The 18,876-nt window shown below is 39.5% G+C and overlaps 1 protein-coding gene across 1 annotated transcript in view; it reads left to right on the forward strand.

Moving 5' to 3' along the window:
* Positions 1-17,203, forward strand: part of LOC118161618 (E3 SUMO-protein ligase RanBP2-like) — a 30,073-nt gene extending 12,870 nt beyond the window's left edge. Inside the window, exons 16-28 of the mRNA XM_035317171.1 lie at positions 33-215; positions 302-385; positions 875-1,013; positions 1,158-1,255; positions 1,803-6,342; positions 6,880-6,957; positions 9,992-10,162; positions 10,992-11,096; positions 12,538-12,636; positions 12,791-12,936; positions 14,491-14,764; positions 14,920-15,245; positions 16,629-17,203. Coding sequence (XP_035173062.1) covers positions 33-215; positions 302-385; positions 875-1,013; positions 1,158-1,255; positions 1,803-6,342; positions 6,880-6,957; positions 9,992-10,162; positions 10,992-11,096; positions 12,538-12,636; positions 12,791-12,936; positions 14,491-14,764; positions 14,920-15,245; positions 16,629-16,934 — 6,549 coding nt within the window. The 3' untranslated portion in view covers positions 16,935-17,203. The remainder of the gene's footprint in view (positions 1-32; positions 216-301; positions 386-874; positions 1,014-1,157; positions 1,256-1,802; positions 6,343-6,879; positions 6,958-9,991; positions 10,163-10,991; positions 11,097-12,537; positions 12,637-12,790; positions 12,937-14,490; positions 14,765-14,919; positions 15,246-16,628) is intronic.
* Positions 17,204-18,876: the final 1,673 nt, after the last annotated feature.

Here is an 18,876-nt window from a genome sequence, read left to right on the forward strand (position 1 = left end):
AATCATGACTTGCATTTCAAACGACTTTCTAGCTGCCGGTATCTGTTGAAACTGTGAGGGAAATGTTGGACGCAGTGATTCAGGAACTCGGAGAGAATGATGAAGAGGGAAGTCTTGCCTTCGGAAATGATCTGTCACCAGCTGTAGATTCAGAGGTGAAACATTCTACTCCATTGACTGATAAGTTCTCTGTCTCACCAACTAAGAGCTACAAGGTATGTTAGCCAGTTACTGTTTAAGGGAAGTGTTATGTCTGAATAAAAATTCAATAGGTTAAATGAACTTTTCTTCTGCTCCCTAGTTTTCTCCTAAAAATCCCCCTCAGTGGGCAGAAGATCACAGATCTATACTTCAAATGATCTGTCAGCAAGTGGAAGCTTTAAAGGTAAACAACTTTGTCACCATATTCAATGCAGATCAGTTCGTCTTTTTGTTATAGTAAGGACTCTGCGATCCTAGCATGGGCTAATGTTTGCTTGCTAGACTACCACTTAACTCAGTGAAAATATCTTCTGTAAACATCTACCTAAAATGAGTGCAAGAGTAGAACTTTTTGCCTAAAAACCCCTATTCAGGACTCAGGCAGAGGTATGGAGGCAACCCTTCTAAGGACTGTGTGTGCAGAAAGAATTCTGCTATCATCAGCTTGGGTATCATACAGTTGGTTCTAGGATTTTTATTTCTGGCTTTAGAAAACACTCCCAGCATTTTGTACAGCATGAACAGGTCTTGGAATATTTCAGCAGCCACCTCCTGATTTTTTTTCAGAGCTTGAATAAGATTATAATTAGTGTAGGCAGCGCTCCTTAGCTTTCTTCTACAGATACCTGTGTTATACAGTTACATTCTCTTAATTGAAACACTGTCTTAATAGAATGAGATGCAAAAAATGAAACACAATAATTCCAACTCGAATGTATCATCTCATCGGTGGCCTGGTGAAAGCTACGGAACAGATACTATGTCAGATAGCTATCAGAGAGCACAAAATCTTCATGAAGCTCCATTAACAGGTAAGTTGTTGCTGAATTTTTAATTAAACACTTAGCTTAAAATATTGCAGAAATGTTTTAAGGTTCATAACTAAAACTGATCTCTGGGGAAAATCCACTCAAAACAACAAAAATTGGATATAAACTCTTGGTGTTCATTTTCAGTTGCTACTACTGGCCCATCTGTTTACTATAGCCAGTCACCTGCCTATAACTCTCAGTATCTTCTCAGAACTACTGCGACCAATGTAACACCAACAAAGGTAAGGATGAATGTATCCATTCAAACTGTTCATACTGGTCTACAGAAAAGAGTGACTTTTGATTCTTGTCTTGAATGACTGCTTGTAGTTGAATGAAACTGCATTCCACAGATAGCATTTGCTAAATTGGAGGTAGCTGATAATTGATCTTTCTGCTTTTTCTTTGTAATGTGGGGATCAGGCAGAGCAGCCAGCAGAGCAGGTCTGTAAATGTGCTAGTGCATGTCCCCTACTGGGTATGTGTGATGGCACTTAATTTTTTTCCCAAAAGTAGTATAGGAAAGGAGAACTTTGCCTATCAAAAAAAAAAGAGCCTCAAAAGCACCAAAGAGGCCATCCATCTTTTGTTCCTCTTCAGTGCTTGTTTTCAGATGCCATTCAAGATTTAAAATAATCAATTTAAGGTAAGCTCATGAGTTTAAATCTAAACTAATTTTAAAATGCACACTGTTTTTAAGAGTGCATGTCTGTGTGGGCTCTGGCATAGTAATACCTTGTTCTCTGTCACCATAACAAAAAAAGTAATTGTCTTCTGTTATTTCTTTAGGCACCGGTCTATGGCATGAACAGACTTGCACCTCAGCAACACTTATATGCTTATCAACAACCAATCCATACACCACCTCTGCAAAACACTTCTGCTTGTGTGTTTCCCCAAGACTTATATGGCACGTCTTTGCATTTTGATGCTCCTGGGATCATTTCACCTCGTGGGACTGGTGATTATTACAATTACAGTGTTCCACAGGCAAACACAAATCCACAGCTACCTGGACCTGGCTATTTCACAAAGCCTTCAGTTGCACCGACAACTTTAAAACCTGCAGAATCAAAAGTGAAAGAACTTCCAAAATCTAAATTTGGACAGCCAGGAACAGTAGAAGGGTCAAAAACACGTCTGCCAACACCAGCACAGTCAAGTCAACCAACAACTTTTAAATTCAACACTAACTTCAAGTCTAATGATGGAGACTTTACCTTTTCTTCTCCTCAAGCTGCAACGCAGCCTGCTAATGCAGGTCTTAATAGCAGTGAAAGTCTTTTGGGTCTTCTGACATCTGATAAACCGTTACAAGATGATAGATATGCTGAGCAAAAAGCAGCTAACAACCACACAACTGGTCAAAGAAATGCATTCAATTTTGGCAATAAACATATTTCAGGCATCCCTTTTACTGAAGGTGTGGCACAGAATGCACATAAAAACCTGGCTTTTGAGCGGAGTGATATGTTTAGTTTCCAAGAACCAAGCAAGTCTTTATTTATGACTTCAACTTCTGATTTGGCCAATAGAAGTCATGAAACAGAGGGAGGAAGCACCCTTGGAGATGAGAGTGATGATGGTCCTCATTTTGATCCTGTGGTGCCCCTCCCTGACAAGATTGAAGTAAAGACAGGTGAGGAAGATGAAGAAGAATTCTTCTGCAACAGAGCCAAACTGTTTCGTTTTGATGCAGAATCTAAGGAATGGAAAGAAAGGGGTATTGGAAATGTGAAAATACTGAAGCATAAAGTATCTGGCAAATTCCGTCTCTTAATGAGACGGGACCAAGTACTGAAAATCTGTGCAAATCACTACATAAATACTGATATGAAATTAACGCCAAATGCTGGATCAGATAGGTCATTTGTATGGCATGCTTTGGATTATGCAGACGAGTTGCCAAAACCAGAACAGCTTGCAATTCGGTTTAAAACACCAGAGGAAGCAATGCTTTTCAAAAGTAAGTTTGAGGAGTCACAGAACATTTTAAAAACCTTAGGATCAAATGTTGACACATCTGTGACTCAGAGTAGTGGGACTGCAAGAGAAACAAATCAGGATATCAAGAAGTCTAATGGATCAACCTCAGGGACCCTGAACTCTGCATTTCAGTTCCCAAAAGATGGAGTGACCAGTGAATCTGGTAACAAAGTCAGTCTTGCATCTGCGCCAACTGCATCTGCCCTTCCCACTTTCTCATTCAAAAAGGAAGCTCAGCAAACCTTTTCTTCTGGTGGGTTTGGACAGTCACCCTTGAAGGATCAATGGGAATGTAAGGTATGTTTAGTTCCAAATGAAGCAACTGCAAAGACTTGTGTATCGTGCCAAAGCCCAAATGCAGATACGTGGCAAACACATGGCACCCCATCAGCTGAATCTACTGCAAGTTTCAAAGCCACCGGTAACACTGTGCAGGACAAATTTGGATCTGCCTTTGCTAAAAAGGAAGGTCAGTGGGACAGCAGCATCCGTTCAGTGAGAAACGAACCTGTTGCCTCCCAGAATCCAAGCAAAATGAATACAGAAGTATCTTCTCAAATTTCCTTTAAATTTGTATTAGATTCTCCAAAAACCGTTCAAAATGACTTAGGAACTGCTTCTTCTAAAAAAGAAGGTCAGGGGGACTGCTCTGTAGGCCTAGTCCAAAATGAAGCCAATGATGAAAACTGTCATTCTTGCCAGAATCCTAAATCACAAAGTCAACCAGATGTGCCTCTGTCTACTGTTCAGACACCTTCTGCTCCCAGCTTCAGTTCTGTTGCTGATGCAACTAAGCCACAGAAGAATTCATTTGCAGAGCTTTTTGCTAAAAAGGAAGGTCAGTGGGATTGTGATGTTTGTCTTGTAAGGAATGAAGGTTCTTCACCAGCCTGTGTAGCTTGTCAAACACCAAATCCATCTGGTAAGTCTGCTAGTGATGCTTCATCAACATCTACTTCTGATTTGAAAAGTAAACTATCTGAACCTGCCAAAGGACAACTGGGAACAGGTTTTAAGTGTGATTTCTCAGGAAAGGGCTTTAAGTTTGGTCATGCTGAGCAAGGCAAGACACCAGCATTTACGTTTCAAATTCCTGCTGATTCTGAAGCGAAGTCTGCAAAGGAAGGATTTAACTTTTCAATGTCAGTGCCTCCAAGTGGATTTAAATTTGACATACAGGAACCTAGCAAAAATGCCACTAAGAAAGATGATCCATCCAAAGAGTCTACAGCTGGCTTCTTAACAAATCTTGATGAAAAAGACAAAAAGGAACTGCTTTCAGATAGTGGAACTTCCCCCCAATCTCAAGAAACTGCAAGCAAGGAGAAAGTTGACTTTGTTTTTGGCCAAAATAGCAATGCTTTTACTTTTGCCGAGCTTGCAAAAAGTACTCCTGGGGAAGGCTTCCAATTTGGCAAAAAGGACCCTAACTTCAAAGGCTTCTCAGGTGCAGGTGAAAAGCTGTTTTCTTCACAGGTTTCTAAAGATGATCACAAAGCAAGCACCTCTGCTGACCTTGGTGAGAAGGATGATGATGTGTATAAGACTGAGGATAGCGATGATATCCATTTTGATCCTATAGTTCAGATGCCTGAAAAAGTAGAACCGTTCACAGGAGAGGAAGATGAGAAAGTGCTATACTCACAAAGAGTGAAGCTGTTCAGGTTTGATCCAGAAACAAGCCAGTGGAAAGAACGTGGGGTGGGCAACCTGAAGATTCTTAAAAACGAGGTTAATGGCAAAGTAAGAATATTAATGCGACGTGAGCAAGTACTGAAGGTGTGTGCAAATCACTGGATAACAACAACAATGAACTTGAAACAGCTCTCTGGCTCAGACAAAGCGTGGATGTGGATGGCCAGTGACTTCTCTGATGGTGATGCGAAGCTGGAACAGCTGGCAGCAAAATTCAAAACACCGGAGCAGGCTGAGGAATTCAAACAGAAGTTTGAAGAATGTCAGAGGCTACTACTAGATATACCACTGCAGACACCCCACAAACTTGTCGATACAGGTAGGACAGCTCAACTTATACAGAAAGCAGAAGAAATGAAGAGTGGCTTAAAAGATCTCAAAACATTTCTGACAGATGACAAAACTAAACTGACAGAAGAGGAAAATGTAAACTCTGCTTCTGCCAGCAGTACTTCTGATTTGGTTGTAAAGCCCCATGCTGAAAGTACTGGGCCTGCTTTGGAATGGGATAACTGTGATTTGCGTGAGGAAGCATTGGATGACAGCGTAAGTAGCTCCGTGTATGCATCACCTCTTGCAAGTAGCCCTGTACGGAAAAATCTGTTTAGATTTGGAGAGTCTACTACAGGCTTTAATTTCAGCTTTAAATCTGCCTTGAGCCCATCCAAATCTCCTTCCAAGCAGAACCAGAGCAGAACGTCTGTAGGCACAGATGAAGATTCTGATGTTACTCAAGACGAGGAGAGAGATGGGCAGTACTTCGAACCTGTGGTACCTCTGCCTGACCTCGTGGAAGTGACCAGTGGTGAGGAAAACGAGCAAGTTGTCTTCAGTCACAGAGCTAAACTCTACAGATATGACAAAGACACTAATCAGTGGAAAGAGAGAGGTATTGGGGAGATCAAGATACTGCAGAACTATGACAACAAACAAGTGCGTATAGTAATGAGAAGGGACCAGGTACTAAAACTCTGTGCCAATCATAGAATAACACCAGATATGAATATGCAACAAATGAAAGGATCTGACAGAGCGTGGGTATGGACCGCATGTGACTTTGCAGATGGAGAACGGAAAGTTGAGCTTCTAGCTGTGCGATTCAAACTGCAGGATGTGGCAGACTCATTTAAGCAGATTTTTGATGAAGTAAAGAATGCCCAAGAGACAGGCACACTGATAACACCTCTTTCTTCTCGTGCCAATACACCAAAAGAATCTCCATGTGGTAAAAATGCTGTAGCTGTACTGGAAGAAACTACTAGAGAAAGAACTGACCTCAGCCATGGCGATGATACTTGTGACGTAACTGTAGAGGCCTCAGAGGTGTCGAGCACATCTGAAACGCCAACAAAAACAGTGGTTTCTCCTCCGAAGTTCGTATTCGGATCTGAATCTGTCAAGAGCATTTTCAGTAATGAAAAGTCAAAGACATTCACGTTTGGAAATACTTCAGCCACTGGTTCTCTCTTTGGGTTCAGCTTTAATCCTCCAAGAAAAGGTGAAGACAATACTCCAACATCGCAGAAGGAAGTAGCTGGACCAAGAAGCTCCAGTGCACTGCAGAAGCCTCAAGACAGCAAGGCAGACAACTTGGCTACTTCGACACATATTAGCCCAGCCAACTTCTCATTTAAAATTCTGGAAAAAGGTGAGGGTCCTTTGAACTAATATTTTTTTCAGCTATGCAACTTATTAAGCAGTCATCTCTTAATGCTACTCATGTAACTTTTGAGTCTCAATAATACATCTTTTTCTTTCCAGCATACTTTCTTCTATCCCCTTCTTTTGAGGAGGGGGGGAGTGAGGGAGGGATTGTGATGGGTTAGCTGCCCAGCAGGGTAAAACCACCACACTAGCATTTAATGGTACAGTACTTCTCTTTGATGATTTCATGCACTGCTTCCTACCATTGCAAGTCCGTTTAACCAGATGATAGTATATAATTTGCACACTAGTCTCAGACTTATGAAGACAAACTGTTTCTTAACTAAGGTATAATAAAGTGTGATGGCAGAGATGTTAGCTGCAGTTTATTTAAGTGGGTAGAGTAAGCTAATATAGCATTAAACACGAATTTTCCTACTGTGACACATAACTACAGAATGCTTCCAAAGCATAGGTAAGTGTGTTTTCCCCCCTTTAAAAGTACAGTTAAACGCTTATATCCAAACAATTTATTTTTTAGGATTTAATTTTAGCCTTTTTAAATCTAATCCAATGGCCTTTTGGACAAGCACACCTTCCTTGCAACCTGACAGTAAAGGTATTTACACGCTGCACTGAATGTGTGAGAAAAACACTTTAGCAGGCATGGACAGTAACCCAACTGTAGCACAGCAGTTGGCTTAGTAATCCTTACAATTAACATGCATGCTGGAAGAGAGTACTTAGAATTCTGTGTCTGACTGCTATATTTGTCAGGTAAGAGAATGCCTTTATGTGAGCACGATGGATGGTCCTTTTTATGCTTTTGGCTGTTGTTTGCCTTACTTTTTAAGGGTATTTAGAAACCTGCTTTGCACTTCTTCACAGTCGTACTGAATACACGCACACGTTGCATCTATAAGATTCTCTTTTAGTAAAGGAATTATATTCTTTTTGTTACTTTTAAAGTGTGACTCTCTTCCTACCTCAGGTCTTCCACTTCGTTGAAATATGCTTGAAGATTTCTAGACATGTTAACTAGTAAAAAATATATTCAAGCTCTGTGCCGGAAATGTTTAATTCAGTTTCCTTATTATCAATGTGAAGTTCTGCAATTTTAAAAACAAGGCATAGGCAGAGATGAGAGAGGCAAATTTAGCTACTGTTTACATGTACATGCTTCATGTATAATATGAAGTCCACCTTAGCTAGCCAAAAAGCTTTTGCTGATGTAACCATCTTGTTTACATCCAGAACCCTTAACCAAAATTACACCTTACAGCTTGATTATGTCATCATAAGATGTTAAACAGTACTTCGTGTAAGTTATGCCTGCTGGAAGCATACACAAGCTAATGCAGTTATGCAAGAGCAGTTTAATTTTCAAAAACAAGTTTTTATTGTAGCTTGCACAAGATAGTCTTCTAAAATTAGTGTCTTAAACTGTTAAAAAAAAAAGTCAAAGTAATTTCAAACGATGTTTTTCCAGCTTAGTATTTCTAGAGAAGCTATTCTTATTCAAACGCTGAACTCCTGTCCACCTTCTGTATATCTGATTGAGAGTCAAATGTTCAGTGTGAATGATCCCGTGATCATCTGAATGATCCCATGAACATCTCGCTCAGTCTTCATATTCTGAGGGCAAATGCATGTTGTAATCCTTTCTGTTGCTGAAGTGTTTTGTCACTTCAAGTGGATGTTTGGATTGCTGGGGTCTTAATCAGTGTTTGATCCATGTGTGAAGAACTTTACCTGTGTATTGATCCGAACTGACTTATTGATATTTTTATTCAGTTTTTATATTTACTTAAAGTGAGACACTTGCTTACCTAATCTGAATGAATAAAGCATGTGCTAGCAGGCAGCATACCTGCCTACCTTTGTAACACAGTACTAGATAATAACACTAACCCTTACATTGGCTAGGGTTAGTGAGTTTTTTTGTATAAGGTTTGGAGAAAATACAAAATCATATATAACTTTATTGTGATAGGAACCTAGAAATTTCTTGCTTAAAAATTTTTATCCTGCATTTACTTTATACAGGCTCAGAAGAGCTATTGAGATCTAAAAAAATGACCTAAAAGGATGCCTTTATAAGACTGCTGGCTATGGGTTTGAGCTAATCTCTCTGCTATATTAGGAACCTGAAGTGATTGACTCCCTTTAATTAGAAGTTAATCAGCTGGGACAAATGTCGAGCAGGCAACACTGCAAAAGCTCTTATAACTGAACTGGGGTTAGAACTTCAAATGCTGCTTTTATTCTAGTACTACTTAGGTTGCTTTTACTCTTCTGGAAGATACAAATGGGAAAGCTACTTTTAAAAAGCAGCTTTACTTTCATATGTCAGTTGTGCCAGAGTATCAAGGGGCATGTCTGAACACTAAATATACCTTCTCTCCTTGTCATCTTTTGCAGAAATGAATGTCAAAATGCTTGAGTAGGAAAATCAGTGTTTCTCAGGAACTGATTAATTCCTAGCTGAGGCTTTAGGTTCCACCTAAACTACATTGTGCTACAAAGCTGGCAAATATTTTCTTATGAAAAGAACAGTGAGCTTTTGAGAGCCCGCGTTAAATTCCGCTGAACATCTTAATGCAGACCTCTACTGCAGTATGTTACTGTGTTATCAAGTGGGCTGACTTACTAAAGCAATCAAATGATTCTTGAAAACATGATACATGGATGTTGATGTGCTTATAGGGTAATTCTTATTAATAGTTAACCAATGTGTTTCTCTTAAATCTTTACTTTGTAAATTACTCCTCTGAACAAAAACAAGTGAAAGGAACTCCACATGTGACCCTTAAGCTGATACATCTTTCCTCTTTGCTTCCATTCTGTTAAGCCTAAAGATGTGAGATCATTAGCTTCAACCTTTGATTACCGGTGTTTATTCAGTGAAAGTCGAATAGGCAACTTGATGTTGAAGGGGAGAGCAGAAGAAGCTGTATAATAAAATCAGCAACAGTATTTGTCCTTGCTGGGAAAGCTAGATGAACTTCAGGCTGATAGCAGTATTTTGTTATTCCAGTAACACGAAGCTATAAGATTACTCTTAAAACACTAAAAGTTTCAGTAGCAGCTGCTATGGTAATAAGTTGAGATTAGTTAGTAAAAAACTCAAATTTCTCATAAGTAATTTGAAATAAGTCCTGCTCAGTTGCTATTTAATATTTTCTGGAACTTCAAACGCTTGAAGCAATTCAATAGTACGTGTTGCTGTAGATGGCTTTACGTTTTCTTTTTCAGTCCTGCATTTTTCCTCTCTACCTCTGTGGATGACACCTATTTGGCTCTTCTTCCATAATCTTATTTTGTTTGCTGTAAGGACATAAATAATCCTTATAATAATATAAAAATGCAGGTTTGTTCCTGATCTGAGGCTTCAGCTTCAATTTCAAAGACAATAGAACAGGTTGTAGTTCGGCATGCAGTTTAGAAATCCTTAAGTTCTAGCATGCTTTGTCCTAGCATTCTGTAACTTTAACTGTTGTTTCCTGTGGATGAATAAAAATATGTAGGCTCCGAATATGTTTCTAACCACCTAAGAATTAATTCAGCTCTGTAATAATGGCAGTGTTGGGCTAATGTTGCTGCCTGTTCTAAAATAATTTAATTTTAATGCTTTGTTCATTTTCTGTACAAAGCTGAGGAGAAGACAACAGTGCCAGAAGATGACCCTCCATCTGATGAGGTTATAATTGTTTACGAGTTAACACCTACCCCTGAGCAGAGAGCTCTTGCTGGCTTTCTTAAACTACCTTCAACGTTCTTCTGCTATAAGAATAAGCCTGGATATGTGAGTGAGGAGGATGATGGTAAGGAGTGTCAAGATTGATCTTTGTGTTGCCTTTTTGTCGGGAAAGGGTATAATACTATTAGAACCAATACACACTCTAATACTAGTTTGGACTGATGGGCAGTAATGTTTGTGTGAAAGATGTACACTTGGATCTTCAAGACAGAATAAGCGAGGGCCAGGAATGACAAAAAGGAATTTGCATTGGTGCTGTATGGGTGCTCACACTCATTGCTAATGTAGTTGGTTAGGTAAGACTAAAATATTTGAGCAAGAGGTGTATCTATAAGTATTTTTAGAGTCAAGTGTGAGGCAGCCTTTATCAAAAATGAAAATGCTCAGCAGGTTCCCTAAGTGGTAGACTGGTTTCTCTTTATTCTAAAGCAAATTCTTAACAGAGAAACTGAATATTTTACACCAACTCTCATTGTATACAACTAAATTCCTCTCAACTTACTCAGTAGCAATTTATTAAATCGGAGTTCCGAAGCATTTCACTCAGCAGGAAATAGGAGAAGATGAGCAGCCTCCCACAAAGATCCAGGCTTGCTTGATTTTATACAAAAGACATCTCCCTTCCCAGTTCTGTTTAGTGGTACTCTTAATAAAATTAACAAGAAATAGATTTTCTGAAAGCGTGAAACCCATACATCTAGACTGAAAAAGAATCAAGAGCGCACCAAAGTGCACACATGCAAAATAGGAAGTGAAGGCTTACTTGCTGGTGAGTAAAACTTAAACATTAGCAGAAGTTGTGTGCTTGCTAGCCTTGTGAGTCAGAAGGGCTTAACTGACTTCTCTGTACCTGGAGGATGCCTGATAACTTACATTTGTTTCCTATACTTAAGATGAAGACTATGAAACAGCTGTTAAGAAACTTAATGGAAGACTCTATCAAGAAGAGAAAAGGAAATTGCAAGGTCATGCTAAAGATATGTCTGAAAACACAACAGGTAATTTTTTTTTATACTGAGATTTAAGCTCTAAATCTGGAGGACACCCAGGCTCTGAGGTTAATTTGATTTTTCCTGAGATAGTTTTAGGAACACTTGCACTGGAATCAGAAAAACTGCAGCTTAAAATTCATCTCTAGCCTCAGTATATTGAATTGTTAACAGTAAGTGGTACCTGAATGAAAAGAACAAAAGTACATTTTAGAGGGCCTCTAGACAAGAACAGCAAACTGTCTTCCTACCTGGAAACTTCTGACTTTCTTTTGAATACGACGAGCTGAGCTTTGCAAGATGCCTTTGAAAGACCAAAAGAAAAAAAAAACACTTGTCTGCAGCTGTGAATATTTGTTAATTCTGCGGATAGTAGACTTAGATAATAAGCATGTGAGTTAACGCTGTTCAATAAAGAAAAAAATACTTGGTCTCTGTAATAATAATACACATAAGTGTAGAAGACAGAAATTGCTTGCTTTCATGCTAATGGTTATTTTGGCAGTGCCTCCAACTTGAGTGTTGCATAAGTGGGTATCTGGATAGATACTGTAATAAAGGAGGTCCGTTTTTTGAGCCTGTGAGTTTCTATGTGCTAGAAAGAGGTGGTAGATATCGGGCTATCAGAATTATTACAATTCTTTATTCATTTGTCAGATCATTTCAGCATTTTTTTGGTTCCTGTAATATACGTGACTATGTGGCAAGCGTTTCTAATAAGTCTTTGTTGATTTCTCAATGTCAGCTTCTCAAATGCAAAATATAATTACTGTTATTTTATATATTCTGCAGATATCAGCTTACTGGAAAGCATACTTAATGCAATGAAATCATATGTTTTAAAAAGAAATATCAAACATTTATGCAATTGATTGCCAGGTGATTCTATAATATAAATGAATAAGCTGGTTTGTTTTTTTTAAGTAGCTAGCTGCGTTAACAGGTATTCTAAGTCTGTAAATCAGATGTCATTTGTCAGTATAAGTATTGAAAACTGGCTGCGGGTGGAGAGAAGGGGTGACCTGTTGTTCAGTTCACTCAGGAAAATTCTAAACATTGCGAAGATGACCAGCATTACTTCACCGTTGCATTGAACAGATGTAGTAGTGATATTGAATTTGAAGCATGAGTACCAATCTAGTAAAAACATGAAGGGGAATGAAAGTGCTTCAGTGTTTCAAATTCTGATATGCTCAAATGAGACTGCTACAGAGCAATGCTATTGGTTTATTGTTAAATGCCATGTGGGTACTTATCAAACTCAGTCTTGATATCTTTCTTTTAAATATAATTGCACATCACTTCTCAGAATGACAGTAAAGTTTAAATTTATGGGAAGGGAAGAATATTGTAGAGACTTCTCCAGTTTATTCTTATTGACTACATGACATTAGAAATGTTTTCTCTAAAGGATTAGAAAAGCATTTGACTTTACCATCTTGTTTGATAGAAAACAAAATCATCTCATTTGGATCTGGCAATACCTCAGACTTGTCATTTGCAGATCTGGCTTCCAGAAACTCTGGAGACTTTGCTTTTGGGTCAAAAGGTGAGTTAAGCCTCTGAGACGGATACTGAACAGGACTTCTGCTTCATTAAAAATACCTTTTGTGCACCAAATGTCTGCATATTGTTTGAATATGTAACTTTCTGTAATCTTACTTCTCAGCAAAATGTTTAAAATGCAAGTCTCTTAACTATAGATAAAGACTTTAGATGGGCGAACACTGGAGCAACCGTATTTGGAGCACAGAAAACCAGCAAAGCAGATGAAGATGAAGGTGATAGCGGTGATGAAGTCGTACATAATGATGATATCCACTTTGACCCCATTGTTTCCTTACCAGAGGTAAAGAAACTTCCAGAACGTAAAAACATAAAGATAAGCATATCTGCTAACAAAGAAAAAATTTATAAATGCTGCACTTGACTTCCTATGCTTTCTGTCTTTTGTGCTTCTGTCCTTTTTTCTTGTGTTGGCTGTGTACAATCTCCTGCTGTTTTAAATCCTGGTACAACTTCTTGCTGGGGAAAGCATCTGGTGCATCAGTTAATGAAACAAAATTTTAGGTTATTATATCTTGACTCGGTTTAGATCATGAAAATTTGTACAAGTGACTTCTAAAAGGTAAAATTTGATTAATTATAGCACATTTGAAAAACAAGGTGTGTTGGGGGGGGACTTGAACAACTGTCACTGCTAATGCAACTCAGTTAGGATTTTCTATTGATGACTTGTAAATTCAGTTCTCTGAAAGGCACCCAATTTGAAATTTCTGCTCTAAGCTAGGTGAGAGACTTCTAGAATCACTGAGCATTAAAGGTGTGGCACAATTAACCGCACAAGGGTAAGGAAACTATTATTTTTAATTTGAAAATATTGTTTCAAGAAGTAGAGTCTTTAAACATCAGTAAAGCTTAACTTAAGGTAGCCTTCTGTAACTTTCTGAGGCTTAATGCAATTGCTTGTGTCTGGATTTGGTATTTAGCCTTAGTGTGTATAACTAGATGAAAAAAGTTCGAGATGGTTATAGCCTGTCTTCCTATAAAGAATAAAATTTAATTACAGATCAGTGTAATTATTAAAGAAGACTACCACAGCACAAATAAACAATATGTAGTATCCTTTAATTTGAACAGCTAATCTGATGTAGTCTGTAACATGCCCTCTTTCTTAAAAAAAGAACTGTGTGCCTTTCCTCATCTGTTTGTCATATTAGGACTCCTGTGGTTTTCTTTCCTGCCTTACTTGATGTTTCGCTTCTCCTTCAGCATTGCTTCTCCCTTCAGAAAAGCTTGTTTGTCACTTATTTCTCCAGTTCTCTCAAGTCTTCCATATCTTTGGAAGATGCCTTAACTAAAGGATGTTAGAGACCAGTAATATGAATACATAAAGTGACAAGGAGATACAGCTGTCAGCCCTCAATTTACTATTCACAGCTGATACTTATTCTGTTCAGATGCAAATGTTAAGTTCCTTAACAATCTTGAAAAGGTAACACCTGGAATGCCAATAGTACTACTATATTCTCACTTCTCAGTGTGCACACCATTTGGCACTTATGAAATTTTCCAGGGGAACATACCAGAGCACTTGATAGCTTTCTTAGAAAAAGAAAAATACATGCAAAAAGTAAAACCTCATGCAGCACGGGGAAGTAGTGTTGCAGTGCTAGAATTCATTTCAAACGCTGGGGCTCATTGGGCTCCTAAATTCTGAAAAGCTCGGGCATTTCATTCCAGTGCATGATGAATGTCTATAGAGCTGTTGGCACAAAACCATTCAAGAAAGGAAAACATGGAATAATTTCCCATTGTAATATGCCAGAATCATAATAAGTGTGTAATATGTAATCCTGTTGGTGACAGCAGTTCTGGGAAATCATGCTGTGCTGTGTTCTAGGTGGAAGTAAAATCAGGAGAAGAAGATGAAGAAATTCTTTTCAAAGAGAGAGCCAAACTTTATAGATGGGACAGAGATGCTACTCAGTGGAAGGAGCGTGGTGTTGGAGAAATAAAGATCTTATTCCATACTCAGAAGTTATGTTACAGAGTCCTAATGAGAAGGGAACAAGTTCTTAAAGTGTGTGCAAACCATGTAATTACCAAGGAAATGAATTTAGTACCTTCAGATACATCAAACAATGCTTTAATTTGGACAGCCACGGATTATGCAGGTGGGTTGTTTTGGTGTTTCTTTCACTTTATTATTATTTTTTTTAATATCTCTGTGTGGCTTTTTTTTCCCTGGAGATTATACCAAACAATAGCTACTTGTATCTGACTATTCTGAATTAGAGCTAAAGAAACCTGTTCTTGGATTTATTTTCAGATGGTCAACTAAAAGTAGAACAACTTGCAGTGAGGTTTAAAAGTCAAGAAATGGCTGCTACTTTCAAGAAGGTATTTGAGGACTGCCAGGGAAGCTTATCAAAACTGAAGAAGGGACTGCCAGCAGGACTGTCAAAGGACACCAACCCTGTTGTTTATTTTGAAGTTTCTGCTGATGACAAACCTTTAGGACGTGTAACCATGGAGCTGTTTTCAAATATTGTCCCTCAAACAGCTGAAAATTTCAGGGCCCTGTGCACAGGAGAGAAAGGATTTGGATTCAAGAACACCAAATTTCACAGAATAGTTACTGACTTTGTGTGTCAGGTAAGTATAACATGAAGACTTTGAGGGAACAAAACCCATCTGGTCTAACAGTGCCACTACAAAAATCACAGGATAGCACGTGCTCGGTGGCAGCATGAATCTAGAATCCAAGTACTCTTATTTGTCCTTTCCCTACAAGGAGATGAGCAATGGTGTAAGCAGCATGTACTGCCCTAAGCTGAATGCTCTTTAGCTGTGTTGGCCAGCTGCCTGATGCTTTAGTGTTAATCGGTGCTGCCATTTTAGTGTAGAAGAAATAATGGAGATAGAGATTTCTTCTTCCCACAGACAAGGGGCCTGTTGCTGAACAAAAGCAGCAAGGAAAGTCAGGCTTCCCAGAACTGAACATTCAGAACTATCCCTTTCCACAGAGAGGAGCTTCCATATGCTCACCTGCTAAGAACACTTGCTTTCCACCTTTTGAAGAACACTTTATATTTCAGATGACCTGCACTGCAAAATCAATATTCCATATATTTTAGATGCTCCAATTTCAGTTTAAAGGTCTTCTATTTCTCATATCGTGCAGTGACTTTGTCCTAAAAATACTCAGTTCTCATGGAGAGTATCTTCTTGCATTGCTTGGAATCCTGATGTGGGCAGCATTGCTGTTAAACCTTTGTGTGCGTTTAGTAGCACTAACAAATGCTCCATAATTTCTGAAGGCTTAGGAGATTGATACCTGCTCACGTATACCTTCCCTGCATTCCAAAAATTCTTCCAAATATTCAATATGAGGTATGATGACTTAAAACAAGTAAAGTAAACTAAATTCCTTACATGCTACAATAGTGCTCTTGCATAATGCTACATCCCTCAAGACAGAGCACAATTTTTCCAAATTCTGAAATGGATAGTGATAAACGAATGGCTTGTCTTCAGAGTAAAAAACATCAGAGTAAAAAACTCTCCAGTCTTGACTGCATATTAACTGAATCTGAAGTATGACCTTTATCGTTCTTTTCTTTAAACTTTTGCCCTGAAGCTGGAAAATACTGATCACATTTTTTGGGTGGTCAGTTTTGTGCCTGCAGGGCCTAAGTGAGAGTAATTGTGGTTGCCAGCTGCAAGGGCCAAGTGAAGCAGGAAGCAGACAGTGGAAATGACCAGCTTAGAGTAGTTGCCATGTGGAACAGGAAGATAAAATGCTGTGTTCAGAATAAATGAGAGAGAAACATTCCAGTAATGCTTTGTTACCATGAGCAAAGCTGCTGAGGCTGGAAAGCCTTATATCCAAGTAAATACAGTACTTGTGATAACTAAGAATGAGGTTTTACCTGTGTTCTTTGAACGGAAACTCTTCTATTTTGGAAGGGAATGTAACTGTGCTATTGGTTGATGTTTTGGGACTTGAAAGTAAATGCTGTGCCTTTTTTTTCCAAGGGAGGTGATATAACTAACCATGATGGAACAGGTGGACGGTCAATTTATGGAGATAAATTTGAAGATGAGAACTTTGAGTTGAAGCACACTGGTCCTGGATTGCTGTCAATGGCAAATAGGGGTCGGGATACAAATAACTCTCAGTTCTTCATAACTCTCAAAAAAGCAGAACACTTGGACTTTAAACATGTGGTGTTTGGTTTTGTGAAAGATGGAATGGATGTTGTGAAAAAGATCGAATCCTTTGGTTCTCCCAAAGGGTTAGTAAGTGGAAGAGTTGTCATTACAGACTGTGGGCAAATATAGACTTCTGGCTTTTGAGTATACGGATGTTCTAGCAGTATAAATCAGTATTTAGATGTTATTGATTAATTATTTCAACTTCTCTAAAAAGGACACTTCTGATGTATAAATGTAAAATTAAGCTTATGGTTATTTTTTGTGTGTTCTAATTGATTTTTTTGCATGTTAAATAAGTTCAGACACTGGCATATTTCGGGTGTATTTGTGTTATCATGACATATTTGTATTGAATGTCAAATTTTAAAAATTAAATCCTAGTCTTGTTAAAATAACTGTATTGTCTTCACTTTGGCTTGTTGAAAAGCAATGTGCATAATGTGTTGCATACTTATTTTGAACATGCAAATTGCATTCTAACTGATGTCAATGGTCGGACTGAAGGCCTTGGAAACTTCATTCTTATTCTGATGAGCAGTGAGCAAGCTGAGGCAGCTGGTGAGGTGCTGGTCAGGTGGATGTGATTTTGTGCTGTCTGTAGGCTCTTTTGTAGGCTCTTTAGCACTTGAGTATTTTGAAAGGTAAAGACCAGTTCTTATGCGCAGTCTTGGACACAGGATTTAGGTCATACTTGCTAGAGAAGTTACCTTCCAGACCCACTTTTTTTTTTGTACACGGTATGTTGAAGTGGCTCGTAACATTTAGTGACAGCTGTCCACTTGAGTGCTACCTGGAAAGCTGCAGTATAGAGGGGTGAATGTGCATGGGTAAGTTATTTTTAACTTCTACCTTATAGTTCAGTGCTAGGACTATGTAAGTTAGAGATGATTACAGACATGACTTATTTCTATCATGCTTTTTTGTTGATGATAGCGAGAGTAACCCTTCCCTCCACCTCTTGAGGGAACGCTGCTTACAGAAGCATCACACCGTAAGCCACTAGCGCACAGGCTTGACCTGTGCTTCCTTCATAGTGAGCTGTAACCCAGCACCAAGCCGCTCCCCGCTCCTTCGTGTTCCAGGTCCCTAAACCGGGAGGAGCAGCCGGCCTTCTTCCCCTCAGCCCCGCTCCGCCCGCCCCGGCCCCTCAGAGGCGCAGCGGCCCCGGTCCCACCCGCCGTCGCCAGCGCCGCCTGTTGCGCCTGCGCCCAGGGCGGCGGCGGGGGCGGGCGGTGCCATGGCGGGTCGCGGCGCGCGCTGACAGGGCCGGGGCGGGGGGGAAGGCAGCGGGAAGCCGCTCCTCCGCCGGCCCCGGGGGGCTGCGGCCGCCGTGGAGCCGCGTGGGGGTAGGGGCGGGTGGGATCCAGAACCTGGGGTCTCATCCTGGTCTGAGCTTGGTTTTTCCCCAGCAATCCGCCGTCCCAGGTTGTGAGCAAGCCCAAAATGCAGCCTGAGCGGCTTGGTGCTTAGTTTTTGCCTAAAGGTCACAAAACTCATAAAACTCATCTGCCGGTTGGTGTAGTGACACTTGTATCGTCTTAGAAGTTTTAATTATGTCTGAAGCATATACGTAACTCAGTTCTTTCATATCTGCTATTGCTGCAGCAATTGCTGCTCTTAAAATCGCTGGCAGTGTTTGTGAGTTTTCCTGAAGCCTAGTGATCAGGCTTTTTGAAGGAGCAGGAATCTTTCATGTCTAGCCAAGCAAAGAATCAAGCCCGTAGTTCATCAGAGATCACCATGGTGACCAGACTAATTCATGATGGCTATCATTTCCCTTGCAATGCTATATGTTAATGTAAAGCAGCAGAGAATGCAAGGTCCTTTGCGCCAGTATGAATAAATGAACTGGGTTATGATTCTTCAGTTTCCATGAGTTGTACTGACACAAGCATTTAGGGCTCTGCACCATGGATTAGGAAATTGATTTGTCCATAATCTCGCAACCCCTCTAACAAACCCCTCCCGTGTTTGTGTTTCAAAAGCCTTTGACACTCTATGGGAAGACACTTTAATTTTGTCTTTATCTGAGACAAGTTTTATAGTTGTTCTCTTGCACTGGTGTTCC

Source organism: Oxyura jamaicensis, chromosome 1, assembly GCF_011077185.1.
Source record: "Oxyura jamaicensis isolate SHBP4307 breed ruddy duck chromosome 1, BPBGC_Ojam_1.0, whole genome shotgun sequence".
Lineage (NCBI taxonomy): Eukaryota > Metazoa > Chordata > Aves > Anseriformes > Anatidae > Oxyura > Oxyura jamaicensis.